General features: G+C 37.6%; 1 protein-coding gene across 1 annotated transcript in view; it reads left to right on the top strand.

The window, feature by feature from the left end:
• The window catches only part of CACNA1D (calcium voltage-gated channel subunit alpha1 D), a gene marked incomplete at both ends in the record, with an annotated part of 209,759 nt that overhangs the window by 115,738 nt on the left and 67,796 nt on the right, over positions 1–26,225 (top strand). The window contains 12 exons of the mRNA XM_082321325.1: positions 2,663–2,750; positions 3,471–3,497; positions 9,581–9,741; positions 10,331–10,556; positions 10,700–10,907; positions 12,929–13,049; positions 14,106–14,220; positions 14,937–15,006; positions 15,635–15,704; positions 16,518–16,662; positions 21,203–21,332; positions 24,208–24,267. Coding sequence (XP_082177451.1) covers positions 2,663–2,750; positions 3,471–3,497; positions 9,581–9,741; positions 10,331–10,556; positions 10,700–10,907; positions 12,929–13,049; positions 14,106–14,220; positions 14,937–15,006; positions 15,635–15,704; positions 16,518–16,662; positions 21,203–21,332; positions 24,208–24,267 — 1,421 coding nt within the window. The remainder of the gene's footprint in view (positions 1–2,662; positions 2,751–3,470; positions 3,498–9,580; positions 9,742–10,330; positions 10,557–10,699; positions 10,908–12,928; positions 13,050–14,105; positions 14,221–14,936; positions 15,007–15,634; positions 15,705–16,517; positions 16,663–21,202; positions 21,333–24,207; positions 24,268–26,225) is intronic.

Below are 26,225 nucleotides of genomic sequence, written 5' to 3'. Positions count from 1 at the left end.
GTAAACTGAACTGTCTATGGTTCTTTTTTTCCTCTTCCATTTTTGTAACACAGCACCTGCAAGTCACTAATAGAGCTAGAGCAATAGCCCTGTCTGAAATAGAGAGTAACATTCTGACTGTATGTAATTATTAGCAGAACTGACACTGGCTTTAATAGGGACAAAGATTTTTTTTTTCCTTTGGTATTTGTTTTTCTTCATGCAGTCATATTCAAAAAGGGCTGGTATTTCTTAATGTGGGTTAACGCATCAAGTCAGGATAGACTTGAATTAAAATTATGTTACCTTACTCTTTTAAAAATTATTTGGTATGTATTAGAACAAATAGTATTTGTGTAACACTGAGTGACACTTTATGAGGAATTGGATTCTAGGTGCTGCTTTTAGATGAGGGAGGGGTTGATAAATTTGAAACACAAGTGTGAGACACATTGCACATGTAATACTTGCAAAAGTGGGCCTAGCTCTGTTTTCATGGCAGCTCTTAGTGTGTGAAACAAGACTTCTGCACTCATATTTTGGAGTTGCCCATCACAAGTGCTAAAATGTTCATCATTAAGTGGCTATAATGTTGTGTTTCCTAATAGCATGCAAGTCACCCAGCACAAGACAACCATTTCCGTTATTAACCAGACAGGGAAACTCCTTGCATTTATTGCAAAAGACCGTGGCATTTTTAGATAAAAGCTATTAGGTCTGAAGATCTGAGTCAATGTCTGAAATAGTTCTGTAAATTTTTTTTTTCTTAAACCCTTTAAAATTTTAATACTTGAATTTGGATATCATCAAAGATTGTTTGCTTTACTTTTGAATGAAATTTCTTTTGAACTCTATGACTGTAAGCCATGAAGTTAACACAAGACGACTAGCAATATTAATTTTTTAAAACGGATTTATAAAGAAAAGCATGGTATTAGAATTGAGGCACTTGCAGGTGCTAACCAGGGGTTTTTCATATAGAAAGCAATTACAGTAATATTTTAAAAGAATCATCAAAACAGAAGAACCTTGTGAAAGAAGGTTTTGCTGTGCTTAGTGCCTGAAGTGCCTGAAGTTTTATTCAAACACCTGCATGGGCATTTTGGATCTTTCTTTGTTATGCCAACTCTGTGTTTAACATTTCATGTAATGGTGACTTACATTTATGGGGACAGATTCTCAGCTGTTGCAAATAGTAGCTGAGCATCTAGCCTGCATAGACCTGTCACTCTCTACTTGGGTGGAATTGATGGGGCATGGAAACCAAACTACCATTTACCACTTCCATGTATCTCTATGTCAGTGTTGAGGCAATATAGAGGCTGGGCAGAGAAACTAACAGTTCTCATTTTGTACCTGATCTGTAGACAAATCAGAAAATTCAGGGCCTGATTCTTGAGTCTCACTATATTAAGATGTGTGTAATTAAGCCTGCTTTAAGCCTCCTTTAGGCTACCAAAAGTGAGACATCCCTAACAGAAATAGGCATTGTAGGTAGCCCTTCTGCCTTCAGTACTCTCAGTCCACAGACATTGGCTTAAACCCTCTCCAACAAAGCAAAACAAACAAAAAAACCAAATAAACAAATCATCAAAACTGCAGAAGGTACTGAAATTACTGTAGACCAGCAAGAACAAAAGAAACACAGAATACCTTTAAGATACTCTGGTTTTCTTTTGTTCTTGCTGTTGTACAGTAGTTTCAGTGCATCTTCCACCTCTCTTGGTTTTTGCTACTTTATATGGTATTTCTACTGTATAAACCAGCAACATTCATTTTACTCTTTGCTTGTTCCTGAGGTTTTCCTTTCATGCTTGCTTTGCAGACATAGAAGTAGTGTTCTCCCCTAGGAAGTACTCAGAACTTTGGCTGTTCATCATTTCCTAACACCTTTTGACATATGTTGTCCTCCCTCTATATTTCAGTTGATTTGAAGATAATTGGTGATGACCAATCTGCGAATGAGTTTTGTTTAAAAAAACATTAGCTACAATTGCTAACTATTCCATAATGATCACTATATGCACAGTGATTCACTGTGTAACAAATGTAATAATCCCCTTTTTATTAGTAGTAATTCTCGTCATCCTTTGTATTTTGCCATTCACAGTGCTCCTTCCTGTCTGCTCATATAGTATTTGCAGGCACAGTTACTTTCTAGCATCTTGCCTTGGTAATTCATAATGGAAGTAAAAGCATAGAGTGGTCAGTATGATCAGAGTGTGATAGTTCCTATTTTCAGAAGAACTTTGATGGCGTTTCTTGGAATTAGCAAGCATGTTAGCAACACCTAAACTGGTAAGCACCTCCAAAGTGTTAACAGAACCCTTCTTAAAATGAAAGGTGACAAAGTCTAGCTCAGGTTTATTTCTTTACCAGGGGCAGCATGCTCTTTGTTACAAAACTCCTCTACATTGTATTCTGTAGTGCATTTTCAACAGTTATATTGACTCATTGGAAAGAAACAAAAGAAAGCTACGATACACTCTGGAATTCTGTGTGCTTCCTTTTGTTATAAAAGGAGGACTAATGAAGTGTCTAACTTCATCTGCTGTTCCTCAGATCTTCCAAGCTCTCGTTAGACCTGCAAAAGTGGAGGCATTCTTGCAATAGAACAAGCGATGACGTTCTGTATAATGCCTTGCTTGGCTATCAATCTAAAGTAATTTCTGTCTCCTAACAGCAAGCATGCCCACCAGTGAAACTGAGTCAGTGAACACAGAGAATGTGAGTGGGGAAGGAGAGAACCCAGCGTGCTGTGGGAGTTTATGGTGAGTACATGGACTGTTTTCAAGTACCCACCCTTATCATCTCAAAATTTAAAAGAATCATTCTTTCCCCGCTGTTTATTTAGCCAAAACTGCTTTCAAATAGTCAAGCTATGTATGACACTTGGGGGTTTTTTTGCCTTTCAGTAGTTTAATATTAGACAAATTATTACAACATTAGAGCACTCCTAAAAGTCTCGAGTTAAGAAGATATAAAACAATTAAACTAAACTTCTAGTGGAGTGATGTTTTCCTGAAAGCTTTTATAAAATATAATTATTCTCCAAAACAATAAGAAAATAACAGAAGTCCCCTATGACATGTAAAAAGAAACATTTTCTGTTAAATTGTGCATGATCTGGAGAATATGTATTTTTTAGGCAATAACTGAATGTACGGGAGTATTTCTATATCCCATGGTATTTCTATTTATTTGCTCAGATTTTCATGACTTCCATGCAGCTTCTACATGAGCAGTTTATTTACTTAGTTTTAAAGGAGATTTCCTTTCTTTCACTTCGAAAATTTGTACAGCTTTAGGAATGATATTTCAGGAAATAAATAACAGACAATAGAATGTCAGAATTCATGATGCATTTTGTTAAAAGCTTGTTTTTATGTATATGTAATTCCAATGTATTGTTTTGCAAAATTCTAAAGAGAACAAATTTGTGTTAATTGTTTTTTCCATATTCTTAAAAATGTGTTTTCCTTTTCTTCTAGTCAAACCATCTCAAAATCCAAGTTCAGGTCAGTATTTTCCGTTCTCTTCATCACTCTTTTTCCTTGTGACTGTTAACACATCATGATCATCTCGTATAATTATTCTTTATTTACTGTACTTTAAATTTTACTGTGTGAAAATTCTTCCTAACAGTTACTGGTGAATACAAAAGTAAAGTATCCATGAACGCTCTTGGAAATCAAACTCCCTGATTTGCTTTGCTGATATTTGTGGCTCTCTTTTCACTTACTAGGAGTACCAGTACAAAACCAATAGGTTTCTTTATTTTGATTTTATTTTCCAGTCTTATAGGATACATATTTAGGATATCCTACTTATAGGATAATCGCAAACACAGAGGAGGTACCTCTTTCTCTTTAAAAAGGTTAGATTGCTCCATGAAGGAACAAAAAAAAAATAGCCATGTGATTTAAGGTAAGTAATCAAGTGCTAGACTTAGTGGGTCACAAAGGACAAAGACACTCCTACAGTTGCAGACAACCCACAGAATAAATATTTTTCACAGAAAATTTTCAGTGAAAAAAGACAGACAATCAAGAAGATTTGGCAACATCTGGAATCATTCAAATTTTTTGACCCTAGTAAAACTGATTTCAGTATTGGGTGTGTAGCAAGTAATTCATTGGTAACAGCAGTGTATTCTCCTTGCAATGATGGAGAGGAATAGCATATCCAGGTTTATTCTACTAGCCTTAATAGCTCTAATGACCTACCAGCACTGACCAGTTGCAAGCAGTTGGAGTGGACTTGTGTTCCTTCTGAATAGTCATCTTTCTTTTTTGAAGAAGAGTTCCCAGGCAACAGTTAAGTGGTGCTTTTTTACACTGAGCGTTTTTTCATGTGATGCTATGATCAAGCTTTATTTTGTCATCCCTTTCAGCCAGCAAACTGGTGACAGCATATAAATGTGCCTCACTCTGCTGAAGATTGTGGCCAATGGAGATCTGGCCGTTTAGGATGGTAGTGAATACACAACTAACTTTTTAGAAGTTTCATCATTAGTTATAAAAGCTGTATCATTTCTTGTATGCCTTCTGCTGCAGAAACTGGCCTTAGCTACACCAACTGAATGGGCCAGTAATGTCCATATGGAACTTTGAGCTTAACCCTACATGAGAATTATGAGTGAGAAGACTGCTTTTAGCTTAATAAAGAGAAGCGATTCAGTGTGCTAATGGTCTGTAATTTCTCTTGCCGTTCCTTCCAGTTACCATAACAGTAGAACAAATGGAACAATTTGTTTAGTATTTCATTAGCTGAGAATCCCAAACAAGCATGATTATTTTGAATCATGAGATTGTCTCCAATCAACCTTATAGCATACTCTTTATTGCTGTGAAGCCTACTCATGCTGGTTTTAAAGGAGAAACTTGAATATGAAGTGGTCATATGAAACTTCAAATACCAGGCAGTGCAATAGACTGCTATTATACTACATTCTCGAAGTTTGGTCTGTTTGCACAGTGGGCACTCATAGAAGCATTACAGAGAAAGCAAAGTAATGCCTATGTTCTGAACTGTGCCCATTATTCATATTTCAAGGAAACAGAGAACTCCAGAAGCTCTGTTAAATGAAAGCTGCTACATCATCTTTGACAAAGGAAAATTTCTACCCAAACCTGATGTTTTTAATAGTCCGAGCAGTGAGTAAGAAGCAGTCAGTGCCATCCATCTCTACAATCATTGTTCATAATCAACAATCAATTTGAAAGAATACTTATTTGCAAGCCAGAAAGTCACCAAAGTATCTCCAGCTATCTAGATTCTGTCACTGTCCCAAATGCCTTTTACATGAACTCTTTGATCAGATCTTTACATGATCTTTGATTCATACATGTATTGCTGCATCTATTCACAGAAGTTGTGGCAATTGGCAGTGGGACGTTTGTGTGTCTCATTTGGAAGTGCCGCAGGGGTCTACAGCTGCTTGAGATCTTCAGCCATACTGAAACTTTTTAAGCTGAATTTGGTAATGGGAATTCCCCCTTCAACTTTCACGTCTTTACTTGTAGCACTGTAGAAAGATCTATCCCTTTTAACGTAATGAATCCATGTGAGGAGTAGTATTGAGGCAACAGAGAACAAAATTATAGTTGTGCCATTGTCTTCCAATCAGATGTGGCTTGCACCGTGTCCTGGATCCCTAAAAACAGCTGACAACCTCTGTTATCAGAGAGTAAAAGCACTTTGAAGACCTGCTGGCTTTGCAATGCCGCTAAGAACAGAGTGTATCTGCTCTTCTATCTCTACAAGGATCTGCAGACTCACAGTCCTCATCCCATTGCTTCTGGATACCTAACAGCTCATATTTACAAAATCCATTTTTCTGATATGTCACAAGAATGTAATTTAGGTGTTTTTCATTGGAATCACAAGTTTCTAAAAAGCTCTGTTTACCTAAAATACAGAAACTCTCAGTTCTGCAGCAAAGCCCTAGATTATGTGTTCAGCTGTCAGGGATGTCCTAGCACATTCTAAACCAAATGCTAAATCTTGGTCTAATTCCCACTCTTCTGGCGTCATCCTCACTCCAGCTTCAGGAATGTTATTCTGCAATGGCAGTACACTGTGTTTCTGGGCAAAGTAAATTGAGACATAGCTTATCAAAATGCTTTTTATTGCAAGCTAGCCTACCTGCTGTACCACAAGTGAAAACAGAAATTAATCCGTGGAAATATGTTTCTATACAGTCAGATGGGTACTTGGTCGAGAGAATTATATCCTATATATGGCAATTATCTGCCAGTTCATTAAGTGAAGGTATATATCAGCCACAGATTATGCTAGGATATATATGGGTAAATATGATCTGTGCTGCATATTTGTAATCTTCCAGGTGGAATTTGAAATGTTTTTGTACTAGAACAACTGTTTTTTCTCCTCACATGGAAGCGACAGAGCTATGATTAGAGGAAGATGGGGATCTGCTAGTTGAAGAGATTTGTGCACGTTGTCCTCTGTGAAGATCTCTCTTAAAGAATTCACTTCCTCGTTTGTCAGCATGATTATATGATCACATTAACTGTCAAGTCATGCTAAAAAGCTGGTACTATGCCCTGAATCCTGTAGCTACAAAAATGAGGAATGGAAAAATAATCTCAAAGGCGTCTATTTTTTCATAATGAGTGAGTGCTCTGGTGCAATTCTTCTGTCTCATATTTTATAAATAAGAGTAGTGAAGTTTAGGGTCTCTGCACAGATGTTAGCACCCACAATTACAGAAGAATTCATCGTGGGCATTAATATTTACTTCTCCCTGAGCTTACTGGTGAAAACATGAGGCACACCAGTTTTGCAGATACAGGGATTATGCATGTGTTTCTAAACAGAAAGTCCAATTTAGGAAAATACCGTGTTACAATGAAAGGCTGCTGTTACAAAATAATCTGAATGAATGTTCCTATCTTTGCATAGGTCTAGTAGCAATACACAAACACACATGAATAGCAAGTAAATAAACTAAACTTCATAGATTCTGCATGACTGACTGAAACTGAGTTCAGTCAGACTCAATGCAAAGCTGGATTTCCCGTGTGTGGATTCAAATTTAAGACAGGTGTAAAGGGCCAAACACAAATACCCGAGTGAATGAAAGTGAAATTGGAAACACATTTGTAACAATAATGATTTGCTCATAAATAGTTATGAAGAAAAAATGATAAATTATTTAATGAGAACAAAACCAGTGAATAATTTAGTTTGTTGTAACAAACTATGTCAACTATGTGTCCTCTGTGATTTTAATATTTATTCAGCTGCTGTATTTTGTGAAAAATGCTTGATAATTTCATGAAAGCAATATTTTATCATTGCAAATTCATGAAAATGGAATTTCTCTTCAAAATAAAAGGGTACATTTCATTCTTCCAGAAAAAAATTATGCTATTTGGTTAAAACTAGGAGGGGCAGTTACTAAAAAATAGAAAACTGTTGAGTGAAAATAGTGTAATTCATTTTCCTATTTTATATAGCTGCAGGTTTTCCTGGCACAACAGGCCATCTATTTCAGTCTGCTTCTCACTATTTATTTCTTTACTTGTACCAATCTAATGAAGGTAGAAAATTACTCCTCTTCTCCTTTTTGAATTTTTGCTTTATTTCTGTAGGCTTTTTACATACGCTTATATTATTCATATACATCTACATGTGAGTGCTGTTGCACACCCCTTGGCAGCATTTTCATATGTGTACCACTGTTTTGTCACTGATTCCATGGACCTTTGGGGGAAAAAAAAAGCCCCATTGACTTCAGAGAGCTATGAGTTATTCACTTTGAGACTGTTTTTGGCTCCTATGAGTAGAGATATCCAAACAATATTACTCTTGTCTCATGAGACTCTTGTCTCGTTTACCTCAATGATAAGATGTTCTGTAAGTGTAAAAAAAGGTTGTTTTACCTACCCAGGGAGTGAACCATCCTGATGATGGCTATGGACATAGTGCTGTTTAGCAGGGGACTGGCAAGATAAAAATGTTCTTGAATACTGTGTCACTTTAGGTCAGGACAGGATATTTTTCCTTAGTATGGTTAGAATACTGCAAAGGCTTGAAACATCTTTGTACTGATTTCTGAAACCAATATTAATTTCCATTACTACAAGTATAAATTTAAGGTGCGTAAGGAGAACTCAATGCTTGAATGCAATGCTAAGCTCAGTTGTTTTTATGGTGGTGTTATTGCATATTGGTTCTATTTTCTGTGACAGATTTAAAGCATTTCTGATTTTATACATACTAAATACAATACCTGCTAATTCAGACACTGAAAGTATTAAGAAATTCACCTAGTTATTTGTAACAATTTTCAGAAACCATAGTTCCATGTTTGCAGTACTGCCAAAAGGGCTGCAGTGCCTTTCCTCTGTCTCAGCCACTCATTCTTCCCACTCATTCTGTGATGTGGCAATGACCAGCTAAAATCAACCCAGAAAAAAAAAAAATTGCTTTCCACCAGTCATTTCTCAGGTCTGCCTCACTTCATTAGGGCTAGTTTTTGCAAAAGGGAAAGGAGATAGCAGAACAGGGAGAGCAGACCACCCCTTTCCATCACAACAGATTTATGCTAGACTGGCTTGACAGTGAAACTGTAGAGAAAGAAGCTTATACATGCACACTCTTCTCAGTTCTTTGCTATTTTTAAGTTAGGTTAAGCTTCCATTAGGGTCTGTGCCTGCTCTGTCCCTTGAATTTTGGATGAAGCAGTTGTCGGTTCCTGAAATTCATTATCTGAATCCACGGTTGTAGTTCTGGGTGTGTGAATTTTATATGCCTCCTTTTAGGTAATATCAAGTGCTTCCTAATCCTTCTCTTCCTATGACCCAGCAATATATTTTCTTCCTGTTTCACAAATGGAAATGCAACCCAGGGAGACTTAGTGGTTTACTAAAGTTCCCAGAAGTGACACAGAGACATTCAGTCTAGTTTTATGAGTCCAAAGCTAAGCTAATACCCTCACTTGTGAATCCAACTCATATCTAGATAGGGCCTGTTTACTTGTCCTTGATTGTCACTCTTACTTATTTCACAAACATTTGCCCACTGACACAATTTCAAGGCACGTCGGTAGAAATTTCTAGGAGTTGCTGGCTGAGATTTCTAACATTATAGGGTAGATGTCTAAAAGTTGACCTCAACATTCCTGCCTTGTTTAATCCTGCCAGAATTTTGCCTGTGGTTTAACTCAAAGCCTGCATTTTCAGACTAAATGTTATTTGAATTCTAAGTTGTTTCTCCTGGCTTTTCTTTACTGCTATTAAGAGTATGGGGCTTGGGAAGACAGATATATCTTGTTACTCAATGAAATATTAAATGCAGCTAAATCTAATGATGTCACAGGCAATTAGAGGCTCCAAAAGTTGCGGTTTGCATTTAAAAACCTATAATGAAATCTAAAAAAGGAATAACAAATTAGCACTCCCTAATCTGCAACTGGTAATAGTTCACACAACTAAGTATTGTGCACACATTTCTGAAAATACATCTGCTCATGCATACATACTTGCACTATGTTTTCTACACAGAAGAAATCCTCCTTAAGTTCATATGTGTTTTCTGTATAATAATAAATATGTTTTATTTGAACTTTCAGTCGACGCTGGCGTCGCTGGAATCGATTTAATCGAAGAAAATGTAGAGCTGCAGTAAAATCTGTCACATTTTATTGGCTTGTTATTGTCTTGGTCTTTCTGAACACATTAACTATCTCATCGGAGCATTATAATCAACCTGACTGGCTGACCCAGATCCAAGGTACAATCAAAAAATTATTTGTCCTGTTTTTGACTATGGATACTTGCATTCTATCAGTGCCTACTTTTGTACTTTGCCATCTTTTTCTTGTTTGCTGTCCTGAAGGATATTCAGCCCAGCCACAGGCAGATACAAGAAATGACTGAATATATTTGATTTCCACAACTGTAATACAGCTTAATGGCATACCAGCAAAAACCTGACAATACCAAATTGTAAATACCTGTACTTTTTTGTTAAACCATGCTTGAAAGATGAGGAAGGAAATGGTAACTGGCACAGCAGAACATGCTGTGGGCTGTGTTGCTTAATTTACAGTGTGGACTCAAGCTGTGAGTTGAGCAGCCATGAACTGCACAACAGATTGGAAAGATGAATAGTTTATAAGTGGCAGGAAGCTTTACATCCTTGTGTAACTTTTGCCACTTAGGCAACAAATACAGTCCAACATAAAAAAACAGTACTTCCTTCTTAAGCAAAAGGCTTCAAACTAGTATAGAAAGTATAGTACTAATATGTTAAAATAAAAATGGAATCTATGAGACAATTCAGGAATGTCTTTTCTTTTGTTTTTAATATTTTGTTCCAGATATCGCAAATAAAGTTCTTCTGGCTTTATTCACCTGTGAAATGTTAGTAAAGATGTACAGCTTGGGCCTACAGGCTTATTTTGTTTCTCTTTTTAACCGCTTTGATTGCTTCGTTGTTTGTGGTGGCATTGTTGAAACCATTTTGGTGGAGTTGGAAATTATGTCACCCCTTGGAATTTCAGTGTTTCGCTGTGTTCGTCTCCTGCGTATTTTTAAAGTAACAAGGTAAGATTAACTAATACTGCTAACTTTAGGGATAGCTGAAGGGTGATCAGCAATTCTTTCTAATACTTCATCATGCGCTGCTCTTTTACTGTTTTGTTTGGGGTTTTTTTGGTGTGTGTTAACACACGCATTTTAATTTATAGGCACTGGGCATCCCTGAGCAACTTGGTAGCATCCTTGTTAAACTCAATGAAGTCCATTGCTTCACTGTTGCTTCTGCTTTTCCTCTTCATCATAATCTTCTCGTTGCTTGGAATGCAGCTGTTTGGAGGCAAATTTAATTTTGATGAAACTCAAACAAAACGGAGCACCTTCGATAATTTTCCACAAGCTCTTTTAACTGTATTCCAGGTAACTTTCTTTCATCCCGTATGAAACATTTTACCTTTGATGATCAACAAAACTGTTTAAGAGATCATGTTGCCTGAAAATAAAATCACGAATACTATTTATTCAGTTTACTTTAAGTAGCATTCTGCTCATTCAATTCAGTACTCTGGTAACTCTGCACCATTTATACCATTTGTTTCATGTCTTATTTGATCTATCTATGCAACATAGCTGTCATATTACTTCACAAAATTAAATCTCCTTTGTCCATCAAATACCTGACTAGAAAAAGAGGTGGAATGTTATTTTTATTCTAATCAAATTATTTTCTTTAACTTCATTAGCTGTATAAAAGTTCAGCTATTCCCAAGCAGGAAAAAATGAGAAGCATTGTAAGAGTGCATATTTGCATATGGGTCATATCACTTACAATATAAAAAAAAGTATGAATTTCTTTAAAGAGACACTGTCAGGTTTATTAAAAAGCAACTTTTTATTTAAAATAAATAACTATTTATTTAAAGCAACTCGTCTGTTACTTGTGAAAAGATAGGGCTATACTTAGAGTTTACTTTTCACTATTTTATGATCCTTTTTTTCATTTTTCCCCATTTGGGTACTGGAATTAGGCTAATTATTTTCATCTTTCTAGCCATTTTCACATTCAGCTTTGCACATTACCACAACATTTGGTTTCAGACACTGTAGGCGAGTGTTTAAAGTTGACATTGCAAGACTCAACTTTATGTCAACTTCCTATGTCTTCGGTAGAAGTTTCATCTGGTGACTGCCCAGAGCAAGCAAAAAATCTTTCCCTGTAATTTTAATATAAGGAAATCTTAATAAGAAATTTCCTTAAGAGGAAAAGTATCCACATTTGACCGACATTGCCCCTTTGAAAAATTAAGGCTGTACTTTCAAACTCAGCTGAGTTAGATTTTATTCAGATTTTGGGCTGCCTCATTTTCAAAGGAATGAGGCTTCCTTCAGTTTCAGAATACACTTAGCAGCAACTAACCTGTTAGGTGCTCAACAACTATGAAAATCAGCTTGATAAGTTTAGCTCTCCAAAAATTAATTTCAGAAATTGGCATGCATATAATTTTCTTCAACAACCATGTAATTACTTGGAAGCAGAGTCAGTATTACATGTTTTCTCAGGATAGAACTGATAATTTTTAAGATGTTACTTAGAAATATGTAAAGTGGCCCTATAACCTGCATTGTAATACTCAGAATTTTTGTCATAGTACAGAAAAAGTGGAGTTGCATCATTGTAAACTGTCCTTTTGACTAATCAACAGATTTCTGTATAATTGGTCTAGACTTACGTGAAATTACAGGAAACAATAGCCAATAAGAAAATCATGTAATTCTCCCACAGCATTGAACTCCATTCAGTTTAAAATAGCTACTGTTTCAAAAGCTATAGTAGTAGTGTATGTGTGTGTGGTACATGTATTATATAATTTATGATAAGGTGGCCAGTCCCCATTAAACTGAAACTGGGTAGACCAATTTGCAGGACTAACAAATGGCATACACTAGAAAAAATTTGTGGCCACTATTTAAAGAAAAAGAGAACCTTAAAACATATACTAACTTGATTTTCAAGTGATGAATATTTGCAGGCATTACTACACATGTGGCATTACTAAAAATTGGGGCTCTTACTTTTGCAATGCCAAAATCAATAAAATTATAGGCTTTTATTTTTGTTATTTTTGCCTTTGAAGTTCAGTGATGTAAATGCATAGCATAAAATATAAAATAAAATAAAATAAAATAAAATAAAATAAAATAAAATAAAATAAAATAAAATAAAATAAAAGCCGATAGAGTTAAACCCAAGCTTCCAGGAGATGCTTATTTAAATGGAAATTTTAAAACAATACATGAAAATATTATGGTGTTGCTTTATGTGTACAGAAGGTTAGCCCTATTGTGTATTGTGGTCAGAGGAAACATATTTCTCTCTTTATATATCTATTATATATTGTTCTTTTTGATGTTGAGTTACTAATAATATATCTGCTTCTTAGATTCTAACAGGTGAAGACTGGAATGCTGTTATGTATGATGGCATAATGGCATATGGTGGCCCATCATCGTCAGGCATGATAGTCTGTATATATTTCATTATCCTCTTCATCTGTGGTAACTGTATCCTTTGCAGTCACTGGAAGCATCTCCAAATGGGGCTGTGTGCCAGGGACATACGCAAAGTTTCTCTAGGACGGAGTAAATTGCAATGGACATGCAAGCACTTTCTGCATGTGCTAAGTCCTTTAAGTAGACTTTTCTTTGTACACCCATTCCCTAATGAATGAGATTCCAGTGATCTCCAAGTCCATCTTGAGCCACCACAATTGCAGAAAGCAGAGAATTTTTTCTTTCTTCCTTCAGTGGGAAAACAGCCCTACTCTACCTGCTTGTCTCTATTTGATATCTCTCCCTCTGAAAATGCGTGGATGTAGTCTGATCTAATTTCCCGTTCATCCTTTTGACGCTTGATATCGCCCTGTTAATTCTGACACACACCGACAGTGGAGCCAGTGATTGACTGTATAGTGCAGGGACCAGATGAGAGAAATCTGCACGGAGAAATGCTGAGTCAGTTAGGATTAAGTCTGCTGCAGCGTTCCCCTTCCCTGCCTTCAGTGTTCTGGAAAAACTTCCTTGGCCCCATGTAGCAACAGAAACTAGTGTCATTCTCAGAAGTTCTTAAAAGATCAGGAGGTGGTAAAAGGGCAAAAACATTCTATTTTTTGTACTATACAGTACTTGTATCACTATTTGTACTTAACTGATATGGACTGAAATACAGAATTTGATATAGATTGTTGTAGACACAGAAGATAGTGCATTATAAAAATGAATTTTTCAAAATGCCTGAACAGTCTTCACTTTTAATAGACAATGTTTCATACTTGAAACTTGCTCAGGCTAGCATAAAGTTGAATTCCATTTATTTAAAAAATAAGTCGAGTATTCTGCTATTTTAAAATCAGTGACCCTAATGGATCTCTGCTTATTTTACACCCAGTGTTAATCTAGTCCATTAAATGAGTGTCATTTGCACTACACTCCAGCATCACACATCTCTACGCTGTAGGTTGGGAACATGTGTTTTACATCTCTCAAGTTGTCAGTGTTTATGCTGATAATAAACCAAACAAGTATAGTAAGGCATAATGTCCTTAAAATGATTTGAAATAGATATCTTGCTAAATGTCTTCTTGGCCATTGCTGTGGATAACTTGGCAGATGCTGAAAGTCTAAATACAGCTCAGAAAGAAGAAGCTGAAGAAAAGGAAAGGAAAAAGAATGCGAGGTAAAATAGCATGGGCATGTTGAATAAGCAGGAGAGGGGATGAGGAGTATACTGAATTCTTTTGTAAGGATTTTCTTTACTTTATATAAGTGTCTTTACCATCGTCGAAATTTATTGGACTCAAGAAAAAAATGAAAGGTTTACCTAGACATTGAAATAAGACCCAATTAGTATTATTTTAGATAAAAGTTGGGTAGTAATTGGGAAAACGGGACATAATGACATTAAGGACTTAATGATAAGCCAACTGATATTTAAACATTGCAATGGTAGGATTTATGGCGCAATTAGAACAAGAATGTATCTGTTGTTGCCAGTACACAACTCCCTGTGGAATCAGTTCTCTGAACCTTATATAGACAAGAAGAAAATCTTCTTTGAAATCAGTGCAGGCCTATTGAAGTCAATTGAAGTTGTTTGTATGAGTCCAAGGGCACAGTTTATCCCTCTAGAAAGGAATAATGATCATGCATTGAATTTTTTAGGGATTAGCTACTGAAATTATATTCAAAATGGTAATCTTTTAAATGGATCATTGCATTCACACGCAATAGATTTTTTTGCTCTGACACCTGCAACTATGCAAATAATTTTAAATATTTTACTATATGTTTTTAGGTATGCTCTCTTAACTTCTCATAGAATGGGTATAGTTAACTTAAAATCTTCTGTCTTTACATGATGTGCTTTGTAATTGTTGTTGTATTGTTTTGTAGAAAAGAGAGTCTGGAAAATAAAAAAAGTGAGAAGTCAGAAGGTGACCAAAAGAAGCCCAAGGATAGTAAGGTGTTTATTCTAAAAATTGTGTCTTTTCTAAGAAGCAGCTTTACTAATTTTGCTAGGAGTACTTTTCAAGACTACTGTGTATTGTACAATTGCTTTTATGAACGCATCATCCCTACGTTTTTTTCCAGGCAAAGGAAACTTCGTTCTGATGCTTTGCATCCTCACAGAATCTCTTAACCCAGAAAATCCTTTTGGTTTCAGGTTTGGTTTCTGAGAAGAGAAACTCTTAGAGCATGAAATAGTTAAAGTTAGAAAAAATTGACATCATTTTAGGATCCCTGTAGGTATTTTGCATGATAAATCCAATGGAAGAGATTAGTGAATGATAAACTCTTAGTAGAATGTTCAAACATTCTTGGTAATTTTTACCAAAGCCTGTTTGTTATATTCTTATTGTGATCTACATAGCCCGAAGAATGTGGATACTATAGAACAATCATCTTTTAAAAATGTGTATTAAACTGTCAGCTCTCCTCTCTTCTCAGAGTTACCCTGTTTCAGAAAACTTGAGACTAAGCATAAGAATCACGTCCCTGACTTCAGAGGCTTATTTGGTTTGCTTTCTGTTGAACTTTATACTCCAAGCTATATTTATTTTTCTTCTTGTGCATCCCTTTCATTGCTGTAGGTGACAATTGCTGAATATGGAGAAGGAGAGGATGAAGATAAAGATCCCTATCCACCCTGTGATGTACCAGGTATGTGAATACCAGCCAGAAGACACACACATTTAAGTTTGTTTGCTAAAATATCCTAAACTTGCTGTTGCTGAACACAGAGTCCATTCCTTTGAAGTCAGTGAAGTTGTGCTCTGTTATCAGTGGATAAATAGGCCTGTAAACTGCTAAGTATTATCTTTTCCTGCAGCTTCCTAGACAATACAAACAGCATATGAGAGTTAATACTGTGAGCCTGAAGACTGCTGTCATAATACTATCTGGATGTGAGAGCAAATTCTAAACTTTTCTGAAACGTTTGGCAAAAAAGGACATTCCAGGGCTGATGATGTTCGATCACTTTTCTCTTAGCTTCTTCCAGTCCAGTGAGCATACTTATCTAAAAATCAGTTCTGTCTGATTGTCTGGATGCCTATTACAGAAATCTGTCCTACCTTTTGAGCACTCAGTACTCAACCAGAGCACAGAACTCCGCACCCCTACAGCACAGCTCAGGGGTGGCCTGACAGTCAGGGGCTGAGCTTAAGTGGGGCTCCAGAGCCCATGTGCAGGGGCTGTGAGTGGAGACCCCAAATGAGGCTGATCAGGGCCAGTAAAGCCTACTAGTGCACTCAGGGCACTTACGCGCACACCCATATATGCACATAAACATGCATGTGAGCTCATGATAACTATATGCATGTTCATATATTGATTCATAGTTTTTTAAAGCCATGCTATATATATGTTTTTCCTGTAAGCCATATATATTTTAATATAAGCCATGCTTTTATAGTGTTATGAACAAAACCTCAGTGTTTTTTATTTTATAGTAAAAAAGTGTTTAATTTAAAGTAGGTGAAGATGAAGAAGATGAGGAGGATGAACCAGAGGTACCAGCAGGCCCACGTCCCCGCAGAATATCAGAACTAAATATGAAGGAGAAGATAACACCGATCCCTGAAGGGAGTGCCTTCTTCATTTTCAGCAGCACCAATCCGTAATTATAATTTTGAAAAATACTGTTTTAGTCCATCAAGGTTGAGCAGTGAAGGACCAGGCCTCCTTCCAGTGAGGTCAGGGATAGAACTCCAGTATCTTCAACAGGAGAGAGATTGGTGTCTCTCCTAAAATTTTCTGAATGACTTGGTAAATGAAAAGAATTTCATAAATATATTAATTTGCTTCCCACTGTTGATGATAATAGCATTTTGTACATATAGTCTGTCAAGTCTGCACATGTCTGAAAAGTACCCTTTCATGTATATTAGCTATTTAGTATGTTAGCCACTGGATATAAAAGGTGTGACGTAAGATCTGAGCATCTTCTACATGAGATAGGAATCCTAGTAACCCTAGGAACCTTTGTGGAGCAATACAGGTGAGGAAGGAGAAGAGAAAATAAGAGAGAGAAAAAGAGAAAAGAAGGAGAAAGGATGTGTATATTCCTCTTGGGGTAATAGCATTTTCCCAGATTCAAGCAAACACTGAAGTTAAAGGCAAATTATTTTAAAAATCAAGAGCAATAATAGTTGGATTTTGGGGGGAATTGGAATCTTTCACTGCTCAGTCTAACTCCAGAGCATTTGAAGTTCTACACTGATGAAGAAAGCCAGCTTCGGTAGTCAGTCAAAGTCATTACTGATTGTTGGATGGAAGTGAGCAAGTGAACTAAATTCAGTTCCTACAGACTGAACATAGCTGTTACATTTGTATATAGCAATTTCATGAGCAGTCTTAGAAGGGAGATTATTTGGCATGGGAGAATGCTGTCTTCTCAGTGGTAGAGGTCATCACACTTAAGTTTAGAAGACGGTGTGATGATCAAGATACAATGTTTTAGGCTGTATCATATTCATTGCATGGGTTGTCTGAAGCTCTTAGAATTTTCAAACAAACTGGAAAGAGAGCTATCTAAACTAGTAATTTTAAGAACACATATGCTGAATGCAAAAACGTTAGATTTGTTGAACATGTCAAATTGCTTTTGGCCTCAACTAATGCTACATATTCTCAGGCCAAAATGGCCATCTTACTTAACTAAGACACACTATACTCAAATCATCTACTTAATAACAGAAGAACAAATTTTCCCCAAGAACCTTCTGATTCTTCAGCAGAATTTAGACAACTTCAGTGTTAGTCAGTTACAAACCTGATCCTGCCTTTTTGCCAATTTAATCCTGGACTTACTCTACCAGGGTTCTCAACAGCATTTGTAATAAGCTTGGGCTCAGTGACCCTAAGTATATGTACAGTTCCACTTCATGTTATGTGACTGAAACTTAGCAGCTCTGTAATCTTCAACACCCACTTGTCCTATAATTCTAGAACAAAATCTTCACAGGAGATTCTGATTTATGTTGAGTCTCTAAGTAGCACAATGAGACCTACAGTCTAAGCCACATAGAAGCATAGAATCATAGAATCGTTAAGGTTGGAAAAGGCCCTTTAAGATCATAAAGTCCAACTGCTAACCTATCATTTCCAAGTCCACCACTAAACCATGTCCTCAAGCAGCCTGTTCCAGGGCCTGACTACCCTTTTGGTGAAGCAGTTTTTCCTAATATCCAATCTAAACCTCCCCTGGTGCAGCTTGAGGCCATTTCCTCTTGTCCTATTGCTTGTTACTTGGCAGAAGAGACCGACCCCCACCACACTACAACCTCCTTTCAGGCAGTTGTAGAGAACGAGAAGGTCTCCCCTCAGCCTTCTCTTCTCCAGCATAAACAAGCCCAATTCCCTCAGCTGCTCCTCGTAAGACTTGTTCTCTAGATCCTTCGCCAACTTTGTTGCCCATCTTTGGACACACTCTAGTACCTCAATGTCCTTCTTGTAGTGAGGGGCCCAAAACTGAACACAGTACTCGAGGTGCAGCCTCACCAGTGCCGAGTACACGGGCACTATCACCTCCCTAGTCCTGCTGGCCACACTATTCCTGATACGAGCCAGGATGCCATTGGCCCTCTTGGCCACCTGAGCAAACTGCTGGCTCATGCTCGGGCAGCTGTCAGCCAGCACCCCCAGGTCCTTTTCCTCCAGGCAGCTCTCCAGCCACTCCTCCCCCAAGCCTGTAGCGTTGCATGGGGTTGTTGTGACCCAAGTGCAGGACCTGGCATTGAGCCTTGTTGAATCTCATGCAGTTGGCCTCGGCCCAACGATCCAGCCTGTCCAGGTCCCTCTGTAGGGCCTTCCTACCCTCCAGCAGATCAACACTTCCACCCAGCTTGGTGTCGTCTGCAACCTTACTGAGGGTGCACTCAATCCCCTTGTTCAGATCATCAGTGAAGATATTGAACAGGACCAGCCCCAATACTGAGCCCTGGGGAACACCACTTGTGACCGGCCACCAACTGGATTTTACTCGATTTACCACCACTCTCTGGGCTCAGCCTTCCAGCGCAGAGTGCACTTATCCAAGCTGTGAGCAGCCAGCTTCTCCAGGAGAATGCTGTGGGAAATGGTGTCAAAGGCCTTACTAAACTCCAGGTAGACAACATGCACAGCCTTCCCCTCATCCACTAAGCGGGTCACCTTGTCATAGAAGGAGACCAGGTTAGTGAAGCAGGACCTGCCTTTCATAAACCCATGCTGGCTGATCCTGATCCCTCAGTCATCCTGCACGTGTTGCGTAATGGGCACTCAAGATGATCTGCTCCATTACCTTCCCTGGCACCAAGGTCAGGCTGACAGGCCCGTAGTTCCCCAGATCCTCCTTCTGTCCCTTCTTGTAGGTGGGCTGGTCACATTTGCTAACTTCCAGTCATCTGGGATCTCCCCGGCTGACCAGGACTGCTGATAAATGATGGAGAGTGGCTTGGCAAGCTCCTCTTCCAACTCCCCCAGTAGCTTTGGGTGGATCCTGTCTGGCCCCATAGACTTGTGGGCATTCAGGTGGAGGAGTAGGTTGGTGACTGTTACCTCTTCGATAACTGGGTCTTCATTCTGCTTCCTATCTCCATCTCCCAGCTCAGGGGCCTGAAAACCCCGAGGATGACCAGTCTGTCTATTAAAGACTGAGGAAAAGAAGGCATTAAGTACTTCAGCCTTCTCCCTCTGCACCCAACAAAGGATGGAGATTCTCCTTGGCCCTCCTTTTGTCACTGATATATTTGTAAAAACATTTTTTGTTGTCTTTAACTGCGGTGGCCAGTTTAAGTTCTATCTGGGCCTTTCTAATCTTCTCCCTGCATAACCTCACAACATCCTTGTAGTCCTCCTGAGTCACCTGCCCCTTCTTCCAAAAGTGGTAAGCTCTCCTTTTTTTCCTCAGTTCCAGCCAAAGCTCTGTTCAGCCAGGCTGGTCTTCTCCCCCGCCTGCTTGTCTTACGGCACATGGGGACGGCCTGCTCCTGTGCCTTTGAGATTTCCTTTTTGAATAACATCCAGCCTTCCTGGACTCCTTTGCCCTTCAGGACTGCCTCCCAAGGGACTCTGTTAACCAGACTCCTAAATAATCCAAAGTCTGCCCTTCTAAAGTTCAGGGTAGCGGTTTTGCTGACCCCCTTCCTTACTTCTCCAAGAACTGAAAACTCTATCATTTCATGGTCGCTGAGCCCAAGACAGCCTCCGACCACCACATCACCCACCAGGCCTTCCCTGTTTGTAAACAGCAGGTCCAGTGGGGCACCTCCCCTGGTTGGCTTGCTTACCAGCTGTGTCAGGCAGTTATCTTCCACACACTCCAGGAACCTCCGAGACTGCTTTCTCTCTGCTGTGTTGTATTTCCAGCAGAGATCTGGTAAGTTGAAGTCTCCCATGAGAACAAGGGCTAGAGATTGTGAGACTTCAGCCAACCGCTTGTGGAATACTTCATCTGTTTCCTCATCTAGGTTGGGTGTTCTATAACAGACTCCCACCAGGGTATCTGCCTTATTAGCCTTCCCTCTGATCTTTACCCATAAGCACTCATCCTTAACATTACCTTCGTTGAGCTCTAGACAATCAAAACCCTTTCTAACGTACAAGGCTACCCCACCACCTCTCCTTCCATGCCTGTCCCTTCTAAAGAGCTTGTAGCCGTCCATTGCAGCACTCCAGTTGTATGAGTCATCCCACCATGTTTCCGTAATGGTGACCACATCATAGTTTTCCTGCCGCGCAATGGCTTCCAGCTCCTTACCATATGGGTATCATCTTACCATATGAGTATTTTTGACAGGTTTAGTAAGAATCAAATCAAACTGAGGATCTGAAATGACTTATTATCTAGTCCTTTTGACATTGGCCTCTGTATGCGCACAGCGGTACAAACACTGGAACTTGTAGTGGCATTCATAACCCATTGAAAACCAACAGGAGCTGGGAAATCCTCTCTCAGATTCCTTTGATAAGTGCATCTTCACTACAGGTGGACTGGATTTTGAATTTATTTACATTTTTAGAAATCACAGTTATACCTTCAGCATTTGCACTGCTATTAGCTGCTGATGGTTGCTCTGTTCTGTCATTGTTGTCAGAGTCATAGAAAACATGTTGTATATTAGCCATCTGCTGAATTCTATTTGCACACATGGTACATTTTTTAATCTCTTTTTCAGAATTCGAGTGGGATGCCACAGACTCATCAATCACCACATCTTTACCAATCTCATCCTTGTGTTCATCATGCTGAGCAGTGTTTCCCTAGCAGCAGAAGATCCAATTCGCAGCCACTCTTTTCGAAATAATGTAAGCCCTTAATTTTTATGTCTGAAGATAAATATATCCTCACAGGATAACAATCCTTTGGGACTAATGCCTGTTTTTTAATTTTCAAGTTAAGAAACTTTCCTTTTCCTCTTTCAAGTCATACATTTATAGTTTTTTGCTTTAAAAAACATAAATCTTTAAAGACTAGTAACTTTATTGATGGAACATCATCGGTATTAGAACCATTTATTATGTACATAATGTTTTTCCTTTGTTGGCTATTAATATATCAGAATAAAATATGCTCAAGCTGAGGATAATCTTTATAATTTTCACATTTTTTATAATTTTCAGCTTGTGTACCTGATATGCATTTCCTGAATCACTCTTAGTATTAGATGCTGATTTAAAAATGCCAGTTAAAATTATCACTGTTTATAACATGTTGGGAATAGACTCTGACCTGTTGTCTCTTCTCCTTCATTGACTCTGTTATATGGTCTTGGGGAACTCACTAACTCTGTTAGTTAGTATAACTCTGTTAGTGAGTATACGCATTTGTAAGGATATTATCTCTTCTTTCAAAGAAGCTAGTGTGGCCACACTAATGAGTTTGAGTACCACCACATCAGACCTGAAGATCCTTGGATTCCTGATTGGCTAAATCAGAAACTAAACAAGTTTCACTTTTTTCTAAACTCACATGTAAGATGAGGATCAGAGGATGCCCAGCTCTTGCCTTGATTCAGAGTTAAATGCCATTTCAGCCTATATACAAACCCAAAAATTTGGAAGTGTTTCTTCATCCTTTTTTAGATATACTTGTAGAAACAAAATATTTGTAAGAATATTAATTTCAGAAATGTCTCTATTATTTAATAAAAGTGTAGTTTACGTGCTGTGTTCTCCGAAAACAAATTCCTGAATCCCCCATTTTATATTCTTAATATAGTAGAAAACTTGCCTGTTACTCAAATGCACAATTATTAGACAGAGAAACAGAAATAAATCCACTCTCATGACCACTAATGTTTGTCTTACTCTTGTTGCACTTTTATCAGTGGTGAAGCAAGCCTCTCATGTTATCGTGAGTTGTGCATGCTTTAGATTAGGTATGAAATAGCTGAGATGATGCAACTTGGTAATAGTCTGTGGGGAGTTTTGGGATACTTTAACAGAACTTCCAGGCCTCTCCTGTCTTAGGTATAAATTGATCTGTAGAGATTGCCATGGAGTTAGAGAAACTCTTACACTTCTTACAGGAAGGATGGGCCTACTAGGTCAGTAGATGTTGTATCCCTCTAGTTCTTGCTAGTGTCGATGCAGTCTCTGAAAGTCCTCTTTTGGCTGTTGACATTATCTGAACATTTTTTCAGTAACATTAGTAAAAAACAAAAAGTTAAAACTTTCTTCAAAGGTAAAAAGAGGTCAAAGCACAAAGACACTCTTCATGTACTATTCAGTAGAGCTGTGTGCTTCCCATATCTATAAAACTGGACAAGTGCAATCTTACGAATAAATCACACTAATGGATAAGAAAAAGAGAGCTGGTGGGCAATACTGAAATTGTTATTGTAGAAATGGCTTGAAGGGCTGATAGTTGTTTTTGTAACTAGAAGAGTACTAGGAAAATGTAACTGGAGAGTGGTGGTAACTGAAAAGATTATTCCTATTTGGGACACGGGTAAAACGTGAGAGTGATTTCAAGAAGGCATTTCCCTCTTGTTGTAAATATTCACAAATGCACCAGACCTGCATATTTTTCTTGTTATTACCTTGAATGATCTCATGTTCCTTCAACCAGCCAGCTTGCCAAGAGAATGAAAGTTTACAAACTGGAATGCCTTTAAGTATTTTCTTTTGACTCCAGAATGAATTCCTTACTGATTAATCTTTGTTGAATGGCTTTAATATTTGCCTATTTTTTCAGCCACAGCAAGGGACAGAAGGATGTGATCTTCAACTGAACATGGGCAAAAAAATTATTTCCTTTTATATGATCTAATAGGAATACTGTTTTTGTGTTGTTTTCTCTTTATTTCTCCTTCCCATTTTATTAGTTGCTGAGCCACAGGCAACATGTTTCTGTTCACAACTGTTTGCTAGTTGGACTGCTGGATCCTTGAAACTAAACTAGCACCCTACTGCAGTGCATGTTGATTGCTAAGTTAGGTGCTAGCGATATGGCCACCTTGAAAGGGTTGAAATCTTGGTTGTAGTGAAATATATGGTAGTGTTCCTGTCGACAGCAGTGAGGTCAATGACACACCCACAGTCTTTTACAAAGTTTGCATATCAGTGTGCAACTGTTGTGGGTTCTTCCAAATTTCCTACAAATAAATAACTGCTGTATCTTCCAAGTTCAAGAAAAGAGAGTTGTAGTGCTGATTTTAAGTAATTTAGTTATTCATTAATTTGCTTTGTGACACCTTAGCCCAGTCTATAAAGAACAATATAATGTAGCAGAATGTAGAATGATGTGCAATCTAGAAGCATCCATTGACGTTTTATTTTTTGATGCAATACTGCGGTAAAAAAAAAAAAAAAAAACAAAAAACCAAACAACTTATTATTAAGAAGTATTTATTCTTTGTGTAAGATTCTGTATCTCTGCGAAAGGCTGAAGAAAGTACCTGTGAAACCTGATAGAGGAAAGTCTGAATTGAAAGAAAGTATTGCTTATTGGGTCCTGTTAACTCTTTAGGGGTGAAATCTAATATCTAAACACAGTGGCATCTGATAAATTTTTATGCAAATAAAAATGGTTGCATAACAGCTGGAATTTTGAACTACTATGTCTAAATTCCCCATCTACCTACTTAGAATAGTTGAGGTGGTGTTGTGCATGTGGTCTAAATTGTAAAAATTTATTAATAGATGGATTTCTTACTGTGGCACATATTATACCTTGCAGATACTTGGTTACTTTGACTATGCTTTCACAGCCATCTTTACTGTTGAAATCCTGTTAAAGGTAATGCATTGTTAATTGATCCTTGTTAGCTCAAAAGCAGCTTTAGCAATAATGTTTGTAACTTTTTGTTTACCTTCCAGATCCTAGGGTATGCAGATTATGTCTTCACTAGTATGTTTACATTTGAGATCATTTTGAAGGTAACAGGTTTTTAAAGGAAGTTTGTTTAAAAGGATTTTCCTTGTGTGTCACCTGCCAAGAAAAGGCACTTGAAGTGTTCTTCGCCTTTTCTCTAAGCGATCAAAGCTAAACTTTTTTTAAACCAGAGGATTTTTTTATTTGACAGTTCCTCATAGTTTTGGTTGGTTATTTTTTACCATTGGATGCATGAAGAAGCTGATTTTTTATCATTACATCAATGTAATAATTCATTTTTTACCCTTTTTAAACTTACAGTTGTCAGAAAAGGGAAAAATAATTCACTGCGCATGAGCTTTTCCTTCTCCTTGCTCTGGCATTTCCAAAAGAGATAATCAGTCTTTTAAGGAGAGAGCATGTAATTTCTCATTTCTTTTGCTGAACTGTATTCACAGAGCTAAAATAGTAGATAACTATTTTCTTGCAATAGGACTTGCAAGATATCTTGCATTTATCTATCTATATACTAAGATACTTTGCATTTATCTTGGGCATACATTTAAATACACAGAAAGGCATAAATATGCTTGCTTAAATGTATTACCCATGCATGAGTCAAAAATTGGCCTTTTAATGTATAGTTTGTGTACTGATTATTAAGAATATCCATTGGGGTTACTCAGATTTTAGATGTATGAGGCTTACTCTGACGAAGAAGCCGTATAATTGAGGATTAGGTTCACATGTAAGAAAATGCTGAACAAAGAAATAAAAATTTTTGGTGGGAATTCGCAAAATATTTTTTCAGAGATTTACACATGATTCCTAGAAGTTTCATGCTGTGCATATTCACCATGAGTTTTTGATTGAGTAACCCTGATCTATACACTTAAAAATTTCTGGTACACTAAGAATCTGTACATAAACTTTGCATTTCCAGTTGAGGATTAAGCTTAACAAAATCTCTTCTCCCAGCTTTTGCTCATATTGCTGTGCATACTCTTCACATTGCGATTTGATTAATACTAATTGATGCAATATTTGGGCTGTTTACAAGATAAGCTGTACTGTAAGTAGTAGACTACTTTTATGCTTGCGAATATTCTCCCAGACTTACATTTATCCCCTTATTTCTCATTTTCAGCAGTGAGGAGCTTGCTATAGAATTGATTAATCTTATAAAATTTGTAGAATTCTAAAATAAATATCCATTTTTTTCGCTGCTAGAGAAAGGCCAAACTAAAGGAAAGAAAGAAGCACTGAAAAGAACTGTAGCATTAGATCAAACTGGTTCCCAACTCTGAATTTGAGAAGCCATACAAAATATGTTACCGCCATTTCTGTGGCAGAAGAGAGATGGTAAACTTCCACATGCTCTGAGCAGCAGGTTGTATAGCTCCTGCAGTTCCAATTATGTTTCTCTAGGAGACAGAGGAGTTATAAAGCATGGCATAAAGAGGCATAAGTGAATGTGTTAAGAAAAGCAACATTCCTACTAATTGCAGAAGATTCTGACACTGAGCAACTCAAGAGTTACCCAAGGGAAGTAGGAAGCTCTAGAGCTTGGGCTGCTGAAATCTGGCATTGTAAAATATTACAAAGAAACAAGAAGCCCTTTCATAGCCAAAAATTTTGATGCTCCTGACTCCACTTTCTCCAGGAAGCTCTGCCCTTCAGCACACTCACATATATTTACAAAGGACAATAAATTGTACCATAAAAAATGTAATGGACAACCAGAACCATGACACATGTACATATACAGTGCCTGCTTTACTAACATGTCTCAGACACTGGCTTTGCTTGCTTATGGCTGGAGTCCTCCATGTCTTCCATCCTGGGTTTTGCGCTGTGCTTTCCACAGTATCTAATCGTGCAGA

This window comes from Platalea leucorodia (assembly GCF_965183815.1).
Source record: "Platalea leucorodia genome assembly, chromosome: 9".
In the NCBI taxonomy this organism is placed as follows: domain Eukaryota; kingdom Metazoa; phylum Chordata; class Aves; order Pelecaniformes; family Threskiornithidae; genus Platalea; species Platalea leucorodia.
Note: the sequence above shows the minus strand (reverse complement) of the source record. Positions and strands in the feature narration are given on the sequence as shown.